A 19,139-nucleotide genomic window follows, 5' to 3' on the forward strand; every position below is an offset into this window, starting at 1 on the left:
AATTTTGCAATAGTGTGTGTATGAGAGAGAAGTGAGATTTTTACCCTCTTTTATGCTACAAAAGTAACAGTAAAAAATGAAATAGGTGAATTAAATAGTAGCAAATCAATACAATGTGTAGATGCATAAGGGGGTGTTTTCCAACTTCAAAGTGAAAATAAAATGGCTTGGTTTATACGTAATTTTACTACAAAACAAAAAAATCTCCAATTATAACTGTAAACGGACAAAACCTTTTATGTTAAGGTGAAAACAAAACCACTGTTGTAGCCTACGAATTTACAATTGACACCATTTTATGTATCAATAGTTTATAACAATTTGTATGGTACCTACTTTGGAGCTCTTTGCCCATTACCCCAAGCACCATAAGCTCCCTCTCTGGTACTAACCCAACCTGTGTCCTATCACGAGTCCAACATCTCAAAAGAGCAACAGGCTGCCGTAGCGACCGCGCTCAAAGTTCAGCGGGTCTTCCCGCGGGGCTCAGCCGCCAAACAGTTCCAGGAAATTGCAGCTAGGGCCAGGCGAAAGAGCAGGAAGAACAGGGAAACGGGGCAGGGAAACAACAAGGAATGTAGGGGACATATCATGCTCTCTTATCTTGATAAAATTACATAAAAAAGCACTATAAATATATAAAATAATAAAGGAAACCGCAGCGAAATTGTCTTTGTAGCTCTATATCTGTGACAGTGCTCCCCCCTGACCCATAGTCCGACAGACCCAGCTGGATCCTGTCGGGTCGATCTGAGGCAATCCGGGTAGATTTTATTCCCATTCTGTTTTTCCAGCCTGTACTGGATGGTGAAATTGTATGGCTGCAATGCGAGGCTCCAACGCAAGAAAACGTTCATGGTCTCCAGATACCTTATTGAGCCAGACTAACGGGTTGGGGCCCGTGAACACATTGAAAGCGAGTCCATATAAATATGGCCCTTTGGCTTATATGGGCTACTGGGTGCTCATGGCCTCTGTCACTCACCTGGTGAACTGCTTCAACCTGAAGATGGAGACATCCATGTGAACAGAAATATGTTTGGAGGGGTTAGGAGCAGCCAGAATAAGGGCCGAAGTTAGTGCCTGTTTAAATTGTTGTAAGGCAGTGAGGTCAGGACCATTTTCAAAATTTTTCAACTCAGGGTCATGGAAGTACTGTTAAAGTGAAAGTGTCTTTTATATGGTATATCACAACAAATGCAGCTTGTGGGTGGTTGGAAGAAGACCTGAAGTTGAAGCGGTATTGTGATGTCAGGCAGGGCTGCATTGGGGTGGATATACTGGGCCCAGCGTCCCTGAGAGCACCTTCCCACTTAGCCTCTGGGCTACACTGAAGTGGGCGCCTGTGACGGGCTGACTGCACGCCGGCTGGGTGCACCCGTCGGTTCTCGGTTGCTTCCTTCTGGGATGCCAATAGTTAACCACTTTCCTACTAGACGACACTAGCAGGGAAGGGCTCAGGAACTGGTCCGGCGTCCTCAGTGTCACAGCACCGCAGCTCGCCGAGGTGTAGCCAAATGCAGCGCAGTGATTGTCCTGACACGACAATGGGTGATATAGCGAGTCCCTGACGTGTTAGAAGAGACTAATGTCCAGGGAAAGAACACACACTTTATTGGGGAAACACACAGGCTTATATACAGGTTAGGTCAGAAAAATACTATAAATCATGTCAACATCTTCCCGCCCTGCCCAGACAGTCCGGCACCACACTTAGACCACCGAGCCCCGCAATGTCTGTATAACTTTAACATCATTCTCGGGGTGATCCCAAAGGAGCAGCGGCGGTCACGGGATAGCTTGGGGTCCTGAGTGTATCCTGTCCAAAAAGTGACGCGATCGGCTGAAGGGACCCCGAGCTACAACAGTTCAAAGTGCGTCTCTCTGCGTTCTCCTGGCAGTGCCAGCGACCGGGAATCTACAGGAGGCTCCCTGTCCGAACCACCCCTTGTCTGTATCCAACCACCCGTGGGTTGGTGGTGTCCGGGCTACGAGGGATTAAAGTCGTGGGCAGGGCATGTGGCACACAGACAGGGTAGGACATGAGGGAGAACAACACACAAACAATAAACACTGCATACATTGAGTAAATACAGAAATCAAGAAAGTATGCGTACTGTATTGTAATGTTAGAATCAATGTGTGTATTATATTTATATATATTCACATACATATACACACTCACACACAGTGACTAGCACTATATACATAGTGTTTATAACTTGATGGTGGCCTTGGTGTCACTCAGACATGCACAATGATAGCGGCTAGAGTCCAACGTTAACTTGGTATGCATTTAAATAAATAAAACTATACATTTTTTTAAATATTAGGAACAACTCATTAATTCGGGCACATAAAAAGAAATACACGCCTACAACTTATTAAAGATTTTATATGATAACCACCAATAATTATATAGAAAGTTCACACGTCTAGTAACCATTTTCTTTGGATTTGCACTGAAACATTTCAATAGTAATATATGGGGTAAATATATGGGTAACATAACATTAAAACAATATATTGTTGTATTGTAAAAACGTAACAGTCCCTCAATTAGGATATTTTCGTGTGTTTAAGTGGGCAAAATATGGCAACTGTTTGCAGCACTTCCTTGAATGTCACACATGAGGCTTATGGTACGACCTGCCAAAGTCACGCAGGCAAAGACGCGGCAACCTAAGTCTGGGGTCCTTCTCGCTGACGCAATCAGAATGCGCCGCTGTTCCATGCTCTTGCCGGGGACATGCAGCTGTAGTGGTGATTGCAATGGGACATTTGTTATGACTGCTCGGAAGTTATTAGCAGAGCGTTTGGTGGTCGGAGCGCATCTATCATGTATCTGAAACGCATTCCGCAGTTTGCTAGGTGCTGCCTACAGCCAGTAGCTCGCAGCTTACAGCGTTCGGGCGATCGCAGGGTTCCAACATTATGTTCGGTACCAAGATGGACAAGACTAGATGCTGGGCGCAGAGCTTTGACTGGTGGAGGTGGAAAATCACCAGATACCTCGCTGTTTTTCCCAGTGCAGCTCAAACCTACAGAAACTGGGGACACTGACATTGGGGCAGAACTTACACAGCCTCTAAATAAGGGTAATTTCCATAACATCGAACATATCAAATCATTCTGTACGTTTTCCAATGCATAAGCCCTAGGTTTCAATGACTGTAGCAGTCATTAAATTATACAGCCAGTGTTTGCGATGATATGGTTTCCTGTCATAATCATGCACTAATACAGTATTATTTTTCTCATAGGTGAGGTGCTGAAGGTTTTGAATAAGTTTTACAAAAGAAAAGAGATACAGAGATTAGGATCAGAGAATGGACTGGATGGTAAGCAGTAATGTTGAGCTTTATGTATTAATGTGCATGTTTAAGTAATGCATATCTCTTTAGTTTAATAAGCATACTTTTCTCATTGCTGCGTTCCTAATGTATCCTGTCCGTTGAGATTTTACCATGTAGATGTCAGATGAAGTCCCATATACACATGTTGCTAATTTAATCATGTCGGCAGGATGCTCTGTGTCCTGTATTGTTTGCTATCTTAAGTAGATTGAGTTACAGGAGGACTAGATATCTCATTGATCTGTGGAAATGTATATGCAATGCTTTTGTGATTTTCAATGCAGCCCTCAGTAGATGTTTTCCGTAAGGTACATATGGTTATCTCTCTGTGGTTGACTGTTGTAACCTAGTTTAGTGAATAATACGTCTTCCTGCCGCTACACTGGGCATCGGGCTTTTTTTCAAAAGCCGGGAATCTCCCTTTTTGACAGAATTCCTGCTGACTGGTTCTCCCATCTGCTGGCTGATCGGGATTATTGCAATAGGGCAATGCAGTGCTATGGAGCCCTGCTTGCTGATCACCACAAACAGATCAGGAGGAGGAGAAAAATATATAAATGCGTGTGTGTGTGTATATATATATATATATATATATATATATATATATATATATATATATGTAATATAAACATGAAGGAAGTAAGATAAATTGGGTGATTGTTCAGCTGTGCCATCTACAGTATGGAAGAAAATGTAAGCAAATTCGTGATTTGTTTCTCTATTTTTGTATAGGTTATTTTTTTAATCTATTATCACTAATAGATATTATGTTTTATGTATGCCTATGTTTTTAAACACCACTTTCCTGAACAAAATTATATGTAATTTGTGCCGGTTCATCAAATATGGAAAAGGGGAATCGTGGTTTACCAAACATATAGTAAAAATGACAATATTTTGATCCTTCATTATGAAAACCTTCGGGCATGAAGGAGTTGAAAGCAAGGTTTGTAGACTCCCTGTGACATTACAGGAGCTGACTGTGTCCAAAAACCACGCTCTGACTCTCACTGTTCAATACTTAGTAAGACAGAGAGCCTTAATTCCCTTTATCCATATGCTCTATAGAATAACACGATTTGGGAGGTTTTTTGTCAGCAAATGACTATTTGTCCGGTTCTATTGTCATCACAGCTCGCCTCTTTCACCAAGCTTTTATAAGCTTCCGAAAGTATGTCTTGGAGACTGACCCATTACAAGTGGATCTGCACATCGTTCTGAATGACATTTGTGTTGGGGTTGGTAAGTGGAAGTATTCTAACAATCAAATTATACACAGACCACTAATTTCATGCAATATTTTGCCTTGAGTTTTCTTGAAACCATACTTTCATTTGTTCCCAATATTATTCAGAAAGGTAAAAGTTATAGGGAACTTTTTGAGAGATGGGAAAACTATATTTAAATTTTCTAAATTACCCATATTAGGGATATACTGCATAGAGGAGCTTTCCAGATTGCTTAGCATTGACGAGACGTGATGTATTCAGAATATTTTGCTTACGTAAAACATTGAAAGTGCATCTAATTCAATTGTCATTTATTTCACTTTTGTAGGTCATGTTGATGATCTCTTCCCATTTTTTATGAGACATGCAAAACAGATTTTCCCAATGTTGGATTGTATGGATGATCTTCGCAAAATCAGTGATTTAAGGTTACCCCCTAATTGGTAAGCATTGCAGTAACGGGCACGGAGTTATATGGTTATATGTTTTTGTTTCTGTTTCAATGCTTGTGCTGCACAATGCCGTCAGTGGAAGCTGCATAGTGCCTTGATTTAAAATTATTATTTAGTAAAGACACTTCTTTATTTTGCATTTTTTATAGGTATCCTGAAGCCAGAGCCATTCAGCGCAAAATTATTTTCCATTCCGGACCTACAAATAGTGGTAAGACTCACCACGCTATTCAGAGATACTTGTCTGCAAAGTCTGGAGTATATTGTGGCCCGTTGAAACTGCTAGCTCATGAGATCTTCCAGAGGACTAACGATTCGGTTAGTATGTTTTCAGTTGTATGATAAATGCGATTATATGTGTATATATATAATCTCATCCTGTACTTTCCAAGTGTCCCTCTCGGACAAATTCAAAATAGATTTGCACTCCGGCTTTAATTTTGTGGATGTTGGGTAAGCAGTGGCGTCTTTTCCACCATCTTTGTTACTTTTCCGTACACCTTTCTGTCTAGATGAATTTCTCCAGGAAAGTTACGTTTTGGAAACTAATGGAACATTTGTAAGGATGAGACCGTAGTGAACTCTACAGTACTCCCCAAAACTTGAGCATGGGCAATAAAAATCTAGAAACCATCAGTGCTTCTTTTCCATATCCGGACTTCCTAATGCACAGCTCATGTTAAACAAATTATAGGTTATAGTAATTCTCTGATTTACAGTTACGTACTCCCATCCTACCGCATGTACCACATATGGAAGAAGACATTTTTGCTTCTAATATTGTATTTATGTCTATTCCCACTTATAACCTCTTGGTTTCACCTGTAAAACGTACATAGATAATTCCTCTTGCACCTCCACTTACTACAGTATATTAAATGATTTTATACAGATTTACACACCTTGTTAGTTTGTTGCTTTTATACAGATTTCACTCAACGCCTTTCTGTCTGATCTTTTGCTACCTTGCTTTCTTGCTCTTGGACCCTCATGTTTATGCATTTTCAGGGAGTGCCTTGTGATTTAATAACTGGAGAAGAGCAGGTGTACGTAGATGTGGAAGGCAAACCAGCAGCACATGCAGCATGCACCATAGAGATGTGTAGCATGACTACGCCTTGTACGTATTTTTAATGAACAGTCACTTTTCAGATGAACAATCGCTGATGATGGCACCAGTGTTGGTTTATGACCTTTAGTGCATTTTATGGTCAGTGACAATTTTTTTATATAGCAAATTTGAGTTCAGTGTGCCAGTCTTCCCTGTGTCTTATTGCTGCCCTCTTTACATGCTTTGGTTTATATGCATTATTATATGTATGTCCAATTGTACAGCACTGCGGAATCTGATGGCGCTATAGAAAACAATATGATAATAACGTAGCACACTAGAAATTCTCTGATTCTGTTAGACTGGGTGCATCTTTTTTCTTTCCCAATTGTGCTGTACAAACCACTCAATGAAGACAAGATGCAAAGCCCATGGTCCTAGACCTTGCTATTACTAATGTAAATCGCTGTGCGTTCCACACTCTTTCATTGCGTTAACTTGTTGACCTTGTTTACATGCGCCAACCCAGAATCCCTTGTGGTTGTGGCAGCACCAAGGTGTCTGTAGATGAGTGTTTAATAATTCGACTACCCCCTTAATTTAAAGTGGAAGGGTTTTCCATCACATTTACCCACCATAACGTATGTAATGGTATTGCGTTAACTGAAATACCAATCTTAATTTGAAATTGCTTTTACTCGGTTGTATCTAATACAGAAGCCAGTGACATGTCAATCCTTATTGCGGTGCATTTAGTAATTATAGTTTGGGTGGTGCGATTAGCTGTATTTTTTTCTCTCTTATTTTTCTTTAGATGAGGTGGCTGTGATCGATGAAATCCAAATGATCAGAGATCTTTCTAGAGGTTGGGCCTGGACAAGAGCACTTTTAGGTAACGTGTTTTAAATGTATTTACTATAGTGTAAATATAGACTGACCCAAAGTCATCTACATTTCATTTCGTTTTTGCCAGTGATATTTTCCTCTTAGCTGATTCTGCCTAATTCTGTCATGTATTGGATTTTTTTTTTTAGGTCTTTGTGCCGAGGAAATCCATATATGTGGAGAAGCTGCTGCGATTAACCTGGTAACCGAGCTGATGTTTACCACCGGAGAGGAAGTTGAGGTATGGTTTATTACAGGGGCGTAACTAGAAACCTCAGGGCCCCGGTGCGAGAATCTGTTAAGGGCCCCCCCCACCCCCAACCCATCTATCCCTTTCTCACGATCTACCCTCTCCCTCCCTACCCCCCCTTCTCACGATCTACCCTCTCCCTCCCTACCCCCCTTCTCACGATCTACCCTCTCCCTCCCCACCCCCTTCTCACGATCTACCCACCCCCCCTTCTCACAATCTACCCACTTCCCCCTTCTCACGATCTACCCACTCCCTCCCTTCTCACGATCTACCCACTCCCTACCCCCCTATGTAGGTCACTTACCGTCAACTCCTGTGCCTCCCGTGAGGCGTTTGTCTCGGGTGCCGGCGCTTCACTGGTGAGCGCCGGCATAAGATGTCATATGCCGGCACTCAGCGTGAAGCGCCGGCACCCGAGACAAACGCCTCACGCTCCCAACACTGCACTCTGGGCAGCGCTGAGGCAGGCGGCCTCAGCGGTGACGGCGGCAGCAGCGGCCGGGAGCGGAGGCATCCTGGATTTCTGTCAGTCAGGGGGGCCCAAGAGTTGCCGAGCGGTCGTTTTCAGCAACCGCTCGGCACCCCTTGGGCCCCCCTGACTGGCAGAACACCAGGGCCCGGTCTCAGTCGCGACCCCGGTAGTTCCGCCACTGGTTTATTAATAAACTCTAAGACCCTTGCATTGATGGCTTTGTTGCCAGATTGCACATGTTTACAGCAGATCTATGGTTATATTTTGCTTTCTAGGTACGGAAATATGACAGGCTGACCCCTCTTAAAGTTCTCGATCAAGCAATGGAATCCCTGGATAACCTTAGGCCAGGGGACTGTATTGTGTGTTTCAATAAGAATGACATCTACTCTGTGAGTCGGAGGATAGAAGCCCAAGGGTTAGAATGCGCTGTTATATATGGCAGTCTGCCTCCAGGTAATAATGGCTCTCCAAAACATGTCTGCTAACGTCTAGTAGAACTATGTGCTTTTTATTTTAACCAGTATACCTTCGCCATAGACCATGCCTTGTATGAATAGTTAGGCCAGAGCAGATGAATAGTCCTATGTCTGCACCTTAAAACATGTATTTGCTGAAAGATTTAGGTGAGCAAAGTTTTGTTTTTTTAAAGATGTCAGTAAGCCCACCCACAATACTGAAAATAGCAAAATATGTAATTTTCATTAAAATTTGTCATTTTCATCTCAGGTTTAATCATAAAGATAGTTTTCAGCTCTTTTGAAACTTGTGATGTTTAGCTAATATCCCAAGATAAAAGTAGTTGCTAGTTTGTAATATGCACAATGATAAATTCAAGTTATTTATTTTTCTCCCTTAGGGACTAAATTGGCACAAGCAAAAAAGTTCAATGATCCAGAGGATCCTTGCAAAATCTTGGTTGCTACAGATGCCATTGGAATGGGGCTTAACTTGTGAGTGCAATGATATTTAATGTGATTTCAGCAGCAGTTCTCCATTTTACAGCTAGTCCTCACTTAACGTCACCTATAGCTTTGTGAAACCTGCGATTCGAAGTAAAACAAAATTCCAAAGTCTCCCTGCCTGTTGACTGCTTCCATGTCCCTGCCTTTCTCGCAGCTACTCTTCTGATCTTGCTTCTTCTTGTTCTTCAGTCTTTTGTCTTCATCCGCTTCTCCCAGTATCTTCTTTCTTGCTCCATGTGTCTGTGAATCAGGGCTCTTGGCGCACTTCCGCAAAAGGGTGGAGCTTCCAGGAACATCCTCACCTCTGTTCCTCCAATCGGGGGAGAGGATGTTCCCAGAGGCTCCACCCTTTTACAAAAGTGCCCCTGGAGGCTTGATTCACGGATCAAGCAATTAAGACACGAGGAGAAGCGGACGAAGATAGAAGAAAGATGACTGTCAAGAAGATGCAAACTCAAAGGAGACATGGGCAAGGAAGCAGTCAGTGGAGAAGGTAGAGAGACATTGACACAGAGTGTGAGTATCACCGTATAACAAAATGACATTATTCAAGGACCAGTTGTACTTTTATCCCTATTACACTTTTTCATTCTAACCCATATACTGTTCGTAGTCTTTATAAATCGCTATCTGTTTGATAACCCTTTGTGATTTTGCAGAAGCACTATACGAGCTTATTTGAATAGTTAATCCAATTGTAGTCTATTTTCTGCTTTGTGCTGCTACTGTGACGTTAATGTGTTCTAACCTTTTATTTTTGTTAATGCACTTCCTTCACTAATGAACTGAAGGAATAATCCCATCATCAAGGTGATGCACTCTCAGATATATATGAGATCCGTCCTGTGTCATTTGACGATCCCATAAAAATTGGGAAACCATAAGCATTGTAACAGTGTGTTTGCCTTCCAGTCTGGTCAGATTGTCTGGAGTTTGCTTTTTTTAAATATGGTTTATATAATAAAGTAAATTAAGCCATCATATGCACTCTATGTAAGTAGGGGGTCTGCAGAATCCCCCCATATGTATTTGCCCGCTTCCGCATCCCTTGGCTGTATGCCATGCAGCATATGTGTTCGGACCAACAAATCTCCCTGCAGGTTATATACTCTCCTTCAGTGAGACCGGGCTGTGGCTCGGGTGGACTGTGAATGCAGGGGTCTGTTCAGATCTCTGTGCATATGTGGGGATTTTGTCTTTTCTATGAGCAATACGGCAGTATCCATTTTTATGACCCTACACTACTGGAATTATTTTTATTAGCACTGATAGAAGAGTAGTTTTTGCCTGACATGACTTGAAGTAATTCATTGGCTCGGAGCATTGTTCATGATGTCATTCTGTGGGATAAATGGAAACTGAAACAGGTTAGTTCAGTCTTGCATTTAAGCACAAAGGTTAAAAAAAATGCCTTTATATGAATAGGATAGCTAGGTAATGTTTAACCGGATGCAAACCCAATGCTCACAATCAGTTACTGATGACCAAAAGACATTAAGCATACATCTAGTCTCCTTCACTCTTAGTAACTATTTGTATTATTTGCAAAACAAAATAAAAAATTACATATTCTGCTCTATATGGCTACTGCAACAATCATATACCTTGATCTCCATTTTATTTCACAATAAAAGCCTTTTATCCTGTAACCCTTTTTACTGTTAATTCTTTTCCTAATGAACCCAAGGTATATTTATCATCAAGGGCCGGACTTCCCCGGATAATTGTCATTTGAGAAATAAATTGACTGAACACCTGAACATGGTGAACATGGTGTTTGCATCAAGATGGGCAGAACTTATTTTACTTTCTATTCTATAGAAGATCTTGATATCAGTATCTTATTTGGCAATGTTTTTTAGGAGCATAAAAAGAATAATCTTTAATTCCCTGGTCAAACCGAACCTCAATGAAAAGGGGGAGCGAGAGATCGATACTATTTCCACTTCCCAGGCTTTACAGATAGCAGGCCGGGCTGGCAGGTTCAGCTCCCAATTTAAAGATGGAGAAGTCACCACCATGTTCCGAGAAGATCTGCCGCTGCTGAAGGAGATAATGAAGAAATCTGTCCCTGACATCGAGGTAACTGGTTTACAGAACATGTTAACGTTTAAGGGGCAGTGATTTTACAGGGATCCGTGAAACAGTCTGTGTTTCGCTATCCCTCTCTGCTTCTTAACCTGCCTGGCGGTCACTTCATATCCCTGTGCCTTAGAACCTTAGTGCCTTTTTCTAGAACCTTTGAGGAAATCAGAGCTCTATTTAAAAACCCTTTGTGTACCAAATCATTATTATTATCAACTTAACAAACTTTGGGGTCTGTTCACCAAAGAGTTTATGGGTGAATTGAACAGGTTTGCACTTTATAATGCATTGTGATAACAGTTTAGCTCGGCTACAAACACTCCCTTTAGTGTGAAGACCTCGCTGGGTCCTTTCTGAAGGCAAAATCAGTCATAGATGGATAAAAATATGGCAAACTAAGGACAGCTCTTCCTCTGATTGGTATATTTTTCTTGTGTTGTATACCATCTTGTGCACTTAAGCTACCTATTGTCCACAATGAATTAAGGCATACAGAGTTCTTCAAGTGTGTATGTATATAATATGTCATTTGTTTCCATTTGACATCCATTTAGTCCCATTTTTGTTTCAGACTGCAGGGTTGCATCCTACTGCCGAACAGATAGAAATGTTTGCTTATCACCTGCCAGAGGCTACTCTGTCTAATCTCATAGTAAGTATACAGAACTCTGAACACTAGTTTATCCTAGTGTTGCCACTTTGTCTTGTGTTTCTTTGCCTTCACGCCATTTCTGTGATAGCACTCGGATCCGGTACCACATCTCATGCTTGCATCAGTCTGATGTGAGATACCAGCTTGGGGACAGACCTTGAGAAATTTCACTTTGTCTCGCTAGAATAAGTATTGAGATCTCTCCCCAACATCACTGAATGAATAAATGTCCCTGCAAGCCAGTATGAAACCTCACAATTACCTGGCTTTTCAACAGAACATCACGGTAAAGACCCATACAAGCTTGCAGCATTCTGGTTATCAAATCCAGCATTTCATTCTCTTGTTGTTCTCTTTTTTTTTTTCTCTATAGGACATCTTTGTCAGCCTTTCTCAAGTGGATGGGCTTTATTTTGTGTGTAATGTTGATGATTTCAAGTTCGTCGCTGACATGATTCAGCACATTCCACTGAACTTGCGAGCTCGGTATGTTTTCTGTACAGCACCCATCAACCGGAAACAACCGTTTGTCTGTACATCACTTCTAAAGGTGAGCAGTACCAATTAAACATACAGACCCTTCAAATAAGCTACCATAATGCACTTCAGACTGAGTGTTCACTTTGTTTCCCCTCACTTGTTGAGCGAAACGTGTGATGTTGGTTTTTGATGATACGTCCGTGTTGGACAAACCTGAGTTTATCAACGCGTAAAAGCTACTTTAGTCATAAGAAACAGAAATTGTTACATTTCCCTGAATTATTTGCTGTCAAATGCGTGTCTAAGACAAAAGAATTGAATTGACATTGATTTGAACCTGGTCTTTGTGGTGCGTATTTTTGCCTTTGCTTTACTTTACTATATGTCAGTTGACAAATCATTGACAAAGCTTGTGAAAGCCTTTTATATTCTTATGATGTTCTGTTGTTTCAATTTCTATTTTCCATCAGATTCCATCAAGTCAAAACAACTGGTCCATATTGTATCTCTTCTTTTATCAAAATCCTCTCTTTATCTTCTAGTTTGCTCGTCAGTTCAGCAAGAATGAGCCTCTGACATTTGACTGGATTTGTAGGCATATCAGTTGGCCTGTTACGTGTCCCAAAACCATCAAGGATTTAGTGCACCTGGAATCTGTTCACGATATCCTAGATCTTTATCTATGGCTAAGGTGAGCCATTCAGTGTTATTTTTGATGTTTGATCAGTCATTTGATACAGAGATCTAAGAAGAATCCATCATGAACCAGTGATGATGTTTTTGGTGCATTTTTTGGAGCAAGTCGTTTTTTTTTATTGGCGCCGTTTACACAGGTAGCAGGCACATATGCCTTAAACTTGGAAACCTACAGTATAGCTTTGATGATTGAAATGTTTATTTGTATTTCAGTTACCGCTTTATGGACATGTTTCCTGATGCTAATCTGGTGAGACAGATACAGAAAGAACTGGACTCCATTATCCGAATGGGAGTATACAACATCACCAAGCTTATCCGAGCATCGGAATCCAACGCTTCTGTCGCGATGAAAGATAATGCTGCGCTACAGGATCCCAAACAAGGAGCTCTAACGGATATGGCTCTTCTTGGGAAGTTTCAGCTACAAAGGAAAGTCAGAAAGGCCAAACTGTCTCAGCCGTTTCCTCGTAAAATTGAGGGCTCTCTGGCTTCTAAGTTAGTCGAACAAGGACTCCTAACCTCAGACATGTTGGAACAATTGGAAAAAGAATGGTTAAAACGTCAAAATGGAAACCAGACCAGTGAAACAAAAACAAAGTCTTTTAAAGGGAAAAAATAATGGACTTGAATATATTTCATTTTAAATAACGAAAATAAAAAATAAAAACACTTCTACAAAGTGTAGTGGTGATTTTTATTATTATTTTGTATTATGTCTTGGATTTTCTGTGCTTTACTTTTTCTGCCATCACTCAACTTTACAACTTATTAGAGTTCTTTGAAGTGATATGCCACCTAGAACACAGCATTTCAAATAGAAAATAAATAAAAAGACAGGTATGCGTTTTTTTTTTAATTTAATCAGTTGTTAACATTGTTGTTTATATTTCTATCTCCTACAAACTCTATATTATACTGTATCTGTGCTATGTTGGAAAATGTGTCATAATGTACTCAATACTTAGCTTTGAATTAATTAGTGCACTTAATATAAAAAATATATAATTGATTAGACGGCAACTAGCAACACTGTGCTATAGTGGACTGTGTGCTATATATTACTTTCAGTAGTTACCTTGGACTTTGTTCCACAAGTTAGCCAGATAGAATCAAAATCTTATCTAGACTATATGTGCTACTCTACATTCTCTACCTTATGCCTCTGCATTCTTGCGTAAGCACTAACAATAATTTGTGTTCTATATAAATAACTATGCCTGCACTCTATACCTACGTTACAGTGCTGTCAAGAATACAGTCGCTGTGATCTGCACTTGTCACATACAACATGGCAAAAACAATATTGACTGAACTGTAAGAACTGCAAATACCCCCAAGAATTCCCTACAGGTTCCATAGGAACTTTCAGTTTTATGTAAATTCAATAGAGTCCAGCTAAATCATAAGCGGACAGAACCCTTTAGCTATGAGGTCTACAACGTTCAAGTACGCTTTGTATAACTTTTCAATTTTTTTTTTTTTTGTGAAAAGCGAAGATTAATCATTGGGGACTTGTTTTTTTTTTTTAAATCTCCAGAAGCAAATGATTTATGGCCTACTGCTTGGTCAATACTCGCATACCAGCAATAAAACTTCAGCGAGGGTGTTAATGATTGAACAAGCCTAGTGAATCACTTCAGCCTTTGTCTTTACTCTGGATTATAACCTTTAGGTTCTTCTCTCCACTGGAATGACTTGGGATCACCTTGACTTTTCTTCAAAGTAATACCTATTACTTTGACTATTTTTATTTTATTTCTTTTGATCTATACCCCCTTTCCCAATCCATAGCTACTCAAAGCCCTAAAGACATATTTTTTGGAAATGTTGGCTGTCCACCTCATTTCGTTTTTCTTCACAAAGCTCAAAGAAGATCAGATCAAAAAGGTAAGTTTGGTGGCTTAATTCGAAGCTCTGAATTTATTTAATATTATTGGGAACGATAGACTTTTGAACTTCATAACATTTTCACTGTTAGTAGTAAGGACTCTTAAGTAAGGTCTTAAGGTAGGATTAAAAATGTACTTGTTAAGCACTGAAGCTTGCTTGGTTTTTGCACTACACACAATCACCAAAAGGGACTACATAGAAACCGCATAAAGCATATAATAGATCCAGTCAGGGTGGCATTATGCTGGATTCCAAAGTCAGTGACCCCAAATCTTCCAGTTATAGCAGTCCAGGGGTCTGATTCATTCATTGGAGATGGTGTGAGAGCTTCTCTCACTTAGCAAGCTGCTGTTACATTGAACAATCTTGAGATTATTGTTCTAATGATCTCAAAAAGATCTATTTTTTTTGTTCTTTTTGAGAATCCCTAGTAAATTGAGAAGATAAACCAAACTCTGTACATCTTTAAATCAGAGTTCTAATACTGGAGAGCCACGTCTGAAACATGATAATATAAACAAATTGTGATAGCTAGACGACTTGGTCAGAGCATCCCCAATAACTGCAGCTCTTGTGGGGTGTTCACGGTCTGAATGATCAGTCTCTAACATCGCATGGGTGGCCCAAGGGTGTAGCGTCAATCCGGGGGTACCAAAGGAAAACTCAGGGCCTGAAGATGTTATGGTCCAAAAAGCGACAGACCCTTAGGGACAGTGACGGAAACTTCCCCGGGAATAGCACACCTTCAGAGGTTTAGTGGAGTCCATGCTTTGACTGATCATGGCTGTTTTGGTGGCAAAAGGGGGACCTACACAATATTAGGCAGGTGGTCATAATGTGTATATTGCTTATTTTACCTGTAAACCATTACTTAGTTTTAAAGAATGTACTAAGGTGTAAAATATTTTATTTAGAAAGTCAGGTCTGCTTTAAGAATTAATTGAAGTCAGACTCACAACTAATTTGCCTGATCTTTAGTGCCTCCACAAGCATTATGGTGCATGGGTGCATATTACTCTATTGCTTTAGGCCTCATTCTGCTAATTTGTTTTGCCACCGGATATATCTACACCTTAGTCTAGCCTTGGACACTTTCATAAAGGTTGGACTTTGAACTGCAACGAAATCTGAGATGGGATCTATAAACAAAACATAAATTGTAAAATTCCTCTTAACCGGTTCCATTGTCATCTGGGAATGTACGCTAGTTATGTTTTTATGACACTAGAGTCTGTTGTAATAATTCTTATGATCTGTATGTCTAGTGTGTGAGAGAGCCATGTTATATCCCTTGGGTGTGGAAGGATTGTCTGATCAGAATAATCAAACTTCTGGATGAGAGGTCATTTATGAGGAATGAGAAAGAAAAATAAAAGCCTTCACGGTCACTGTGATTGATGTCACTTTTTTCAATAAAAAGTGAATTTTCTGGATACAGAGATGGACTTGCATTTTTTTAGCCTGGGACACAACTGCATCCAAGTGGCACTTTTACATTTGACACACAGCGTATTTAACATGCACTTTCCAGCCCTCTCCAAACACATTAACAAACAAGGGAATGCATAGAAAACAATTAAAAAGTACAGAAAGGGTCCCATATGGATATAAATCCTGCAAAAAGCACTTGTTTAATATGGGTACCCACGTAAAAGCACTTTAGGTTGTGACCAAAAATTTGAAAGTGAGACCAGCCCTGGTGGAAATTCCCCCTGCCCCTATTGCCTGTCCCTTCCTGCATGTGAGACAAAAGAAGGCACAGATAGGTTGTTGCCATAGACTGTAGAAAAAGCATTAAATGTTAATGTTGTAAGAGGAAAGATCAGCTAAGGTGTGACGGACCGACCAGGGACCTCAGGTTGTCCCTCTCTGCCAAGAGCGACTTCTCCCTTCAGGACAATAATTCCCCGCAATCCGTAGGCAATATCCCCAAGCAAAGTAAAGGGATATCGCTATCCAGTACCCAAATAACCAGGCAAGACTAGTCTTTAGGTAAACCAAGAGGAGAACTGATTTATTTTAGACACAGACACTTAATCTGCCTCCCAGAGACAACAGGGGCAGTAAAGGGATTAACAATACAAAAGGATACAGACGCCACTAAAATAAGGAATAGACATTGTCTTGATTAGATTATCTCCCAGATCTTAGTGTGCTGTGTAAACAAGGCAATAAAATAAATTTTTATTAATAACTAACAAAAAGGCTTCATGTCACTGGATAACATTAACTGAGGGGTAGGGTGACTCTAGGAACCGTCACATAAGGGTTATTTGTTTTATCATACCAGAGCATGCAATGTATGGATGTAGAACAACACTTTTAAGTTAATTTCTTTTTATCACTCAGGTGGTTAGATGAATACTCTGTTGATCACAAAATTCTATTGCTTTACTTTTAATCGCTTTAAAAAAGCTTTTTTATGTCAGGGGTGATAATGCTCAATGAATTTCAGGACACTTCTACACGTTACATTCTGATTTACACATATCTCTCGTCCCTGCATAGTCAGGCTGCTCTACTCCATTATTAGTGAAGGTAATGAAATGTACCATCAAAGAAACAAGTACCTCCTGCTTCCTCACATTAAGGATGAATGATGTACTTTGGCAGTTAGAAGCTTTGTTAACTATACTTGGGAACTCTCGGGTTGAAGCTCTGCTGCCTTCGGTCACCGGGTCAGTTTCCTCGTTCCGCAGTCACAGGACCAGTGTTTGGCCATGTCTATTCAACACCTGCTTCAACACCTTTGGCCTCTCGAGTTCCAGCTATGTGGGGGAAATGTAGAAGGCAACGTGGGCTCAGAGAGCCAGCTATGTATCTCCTGTTCTCCTATTTAATTTTTCTGTAGTGTTGTGGGGTTGCCTTGGAATAGCTGTACCCTCTACAACTACGGTACTTACATCATTACATTTAAACTTAAAAATATAAACTAAAGATGTCAACACAAAACACAAAAGTTATAACAGACAATTATGCAACAATAAATTTGTCGGATATTCTTTACCGTGCTAAAGACACATAATTGGTTATACAGATATTTGTTAGGTCAATTCCTCACATGTCTTCTAAATCATTTCTAGCAAGCTCTGTGAAGAGCAACCTAATGGCCCAATTACAAGTTCTCTTCTAGTGTGAACAGGAGGGCTAACATGTTTCAGTAACTGGAGGAGAGGAATGATAACTAAAGTATTTCAGCAATGTTTGATAGGAAAGGGTTAGATAATTATTTTTTTGCTTTCCATTTTAAGGTTGACCGGTTTTTGTATCACATGCGCCTATCAGATGAAACATTATTCGATATCATGACTCGCTTCCAAGCAGAGATGGAAAAAGGCCTGAAGAGGGACACAAATCCAACGGCATCTGTCAAAATGTTGCCAACGCATGTCAGGACGACTCCTGACGGCTCTGGTGGGTGGCCTTCAAACCTAGTAGACCATCATTAATAAATATCCCATTTAGAAACCTATGCAACAAGGGGCATTATGGAATCTTCATATACTTCCTGGCTTGTAGAAACAGAAATTTAATATTCATTGGAAATATATATGTATGTATGATATATAATTCTTTATATATATATATATATATATTATATTTATATACACATTATTGTGATTTTTAGAGCTAGAAAGCTCAGTGATATACTCATACCCACTAATCATTTTGAGGTCCTGGAAAAAAGAAATATAGGGGAGGAAGGAGAAGACATTTTTGAGTCCTAATGAGTAATGATCCCTTTTATAAAGGGCATTTAGGAAGTACGACAACACATTCAAACTTATAATACATGACATTTCCACTGATGCACATGGACAATTAACCTGTGTGTTCAAATTAACACATGCCCATACAAAATGGGTAGTGTCACCAGGGCCGGACTGGCCCACCGGGATACCGGGAAATTTCCCGGTGGGCTGGCAGATTCGTAGGCCGGGCGGCTGCCCGAAATCTGATCTAAACGGCCGGCACTACTTCAATTCTTTTTTTTATTAAAGTATTAAAGCAGCGCCGGCCGGCGGCATCAGCACTCAGCGGCCGTGTGCGATGGCCGCCTACTGATGGGAGCAGTGTGAGGGGTGAAAGCTCCGCCCCCTCGCAGGACCTTTCACCCCTCACGCTGCTCCCATCACTATGCGGCCATCAGATTAATGTAAATTTAATCGAAACGGCCGATGCGTGCTGACACCGCCGGCCGGAGCTACTTTAATACTTTTTTTTTATTTTACTTTATATGGCAAGCCGATCCGGCATATTCAATTCAAAAACGCATCGGCCGTTTCGATTAAATTTCCATTAATCTGTTGGCCGCATAGTGATGGGAGGAGCGTGAGGGGTGAAAGCTCCGCCCCCTCGCACTCAGACTGCTGGAGCACCGGATGTCCTGTCACTGACATCCTGTTTACATAGAAAACGGCGGCCTGCAGCTACCAGAGGACGGAGGCCAGGATAAAAAAGCCCCAAAGTGGAAGAAGTAGAAGGTCAGTAAACAAATGTATTTTTTTAACAAACTGTATAATATTTTTATATATAAAAGCCTTATGTCCCCCATATGCCACTCTGCCTCCCTGATATGCCTTATGCCCCTTTATATGCCACTCTCCTTCCAGAAATGCCTTATACCCCTATATGCCACTCTGTTCCATGATATGCCTTTTAACCCCCTA

General features: G+C 40.6%; 2 protein-coding genes across 2 annotated transcripts in view; both read left to right on the plus strand.

The window, feature by feature from the left end:
• The first annotated feature begins 2,713 nt into the window (after positions 1 to 2,713).
• On the plus strand, positions 2,714 to 13,273 carry SUPV3L1 (Suv3 like RNA helicase). Its single transcript, XM_053451059.1, has 15 exons — positions 2,714 to 3,098; positions 3,264 to 3,341; positions 4,491 to 4,598; positions 4,914 to 5,028; positions 5,187 to 5,355; positions 6,046 to 6,157; positions 6,903 to 6,980; positions 7,123 to 7,214; positions 7,974 to 8,154; positions 8,558 to 8,651; positions 10,526 to 10,745; positions 11,320 to 11,400; positions 11,774 to 11,950; positions 12,423 to 12,571; positions 12,790 to 13,273. The coding sequence occupies exons 1-15, from the start codon at positions 2,840 to 2,842 to the stop codon at positions 13,196 to 13,198; spliced, it is 2,322 nt and encodes a 773-aa protein (XP_053307034.1). The 5' UTR covers positions 2,714 to 2,839; the 3' UTR covers positions 13,199 to 13,273.
• Positions 13,274 to 14,254: 981 nt separating this feature from the next.
• Positions 14,255 to 19,139, plus strand: part of LOC128469224 (hexokinase HKDC1-like) — a 31,365-nt gene continuing 26,480 nt past the window's right edge. Inside the window, exons 1-2 of the mRNA XM_053451055.1 lie at positions 14,255 to 14,466; positions 17,721 to 17,883. Coding sequence (XP_053307030.1) covers positions 14,404 to 14,466; positions 17,721 to 17,883 — 226 coding nt within the window. The 5' untranslated portion in view covers positions 14,255 to 14,403. The remainder of the gene's footprint in view (positions 14,467 to 17,720; positions 17,884 to 19,139) is intronic.

This window comes from Spea bombifrons, chromosome 11, assembly GCF_027358695.1.
Source record: "Spea bombifrons isolate aSpeBom1 chromosome 11, aSpeBom1.2.pri, whole genome shotgun sequence".
NCBI classification, from domain to species: domain Eukaryota; kingdom Metazoa; phylum Chordata; class Amphibia; order Anura; family Pelobatidae; genus Spea; species Spea bombifrons.

Coding starts and splice junctions, on each gene's coding strand:
- SUPV3L1 (XM_053451059.1), top strand. CDS start 2,840: ATGTATCTGAAACGCATTCCGCAGTTTGCTAGGTGCTGCCTACAGCCA. Junction 3,099..3,263: donor TACACAGCCTCTAAATAAGG/GTAATTTCCATA, acceptor TTTTTCTCATAG/GTGAGGTGCTGAAGGTTTTG. Junction 3,342..4,490: donor ATCAGAGAATGGACTGGATG/GTAAGCAGTAAT, acceptor TTGTCATCACAG/CTCGCCTCTTTCACCAAGCT.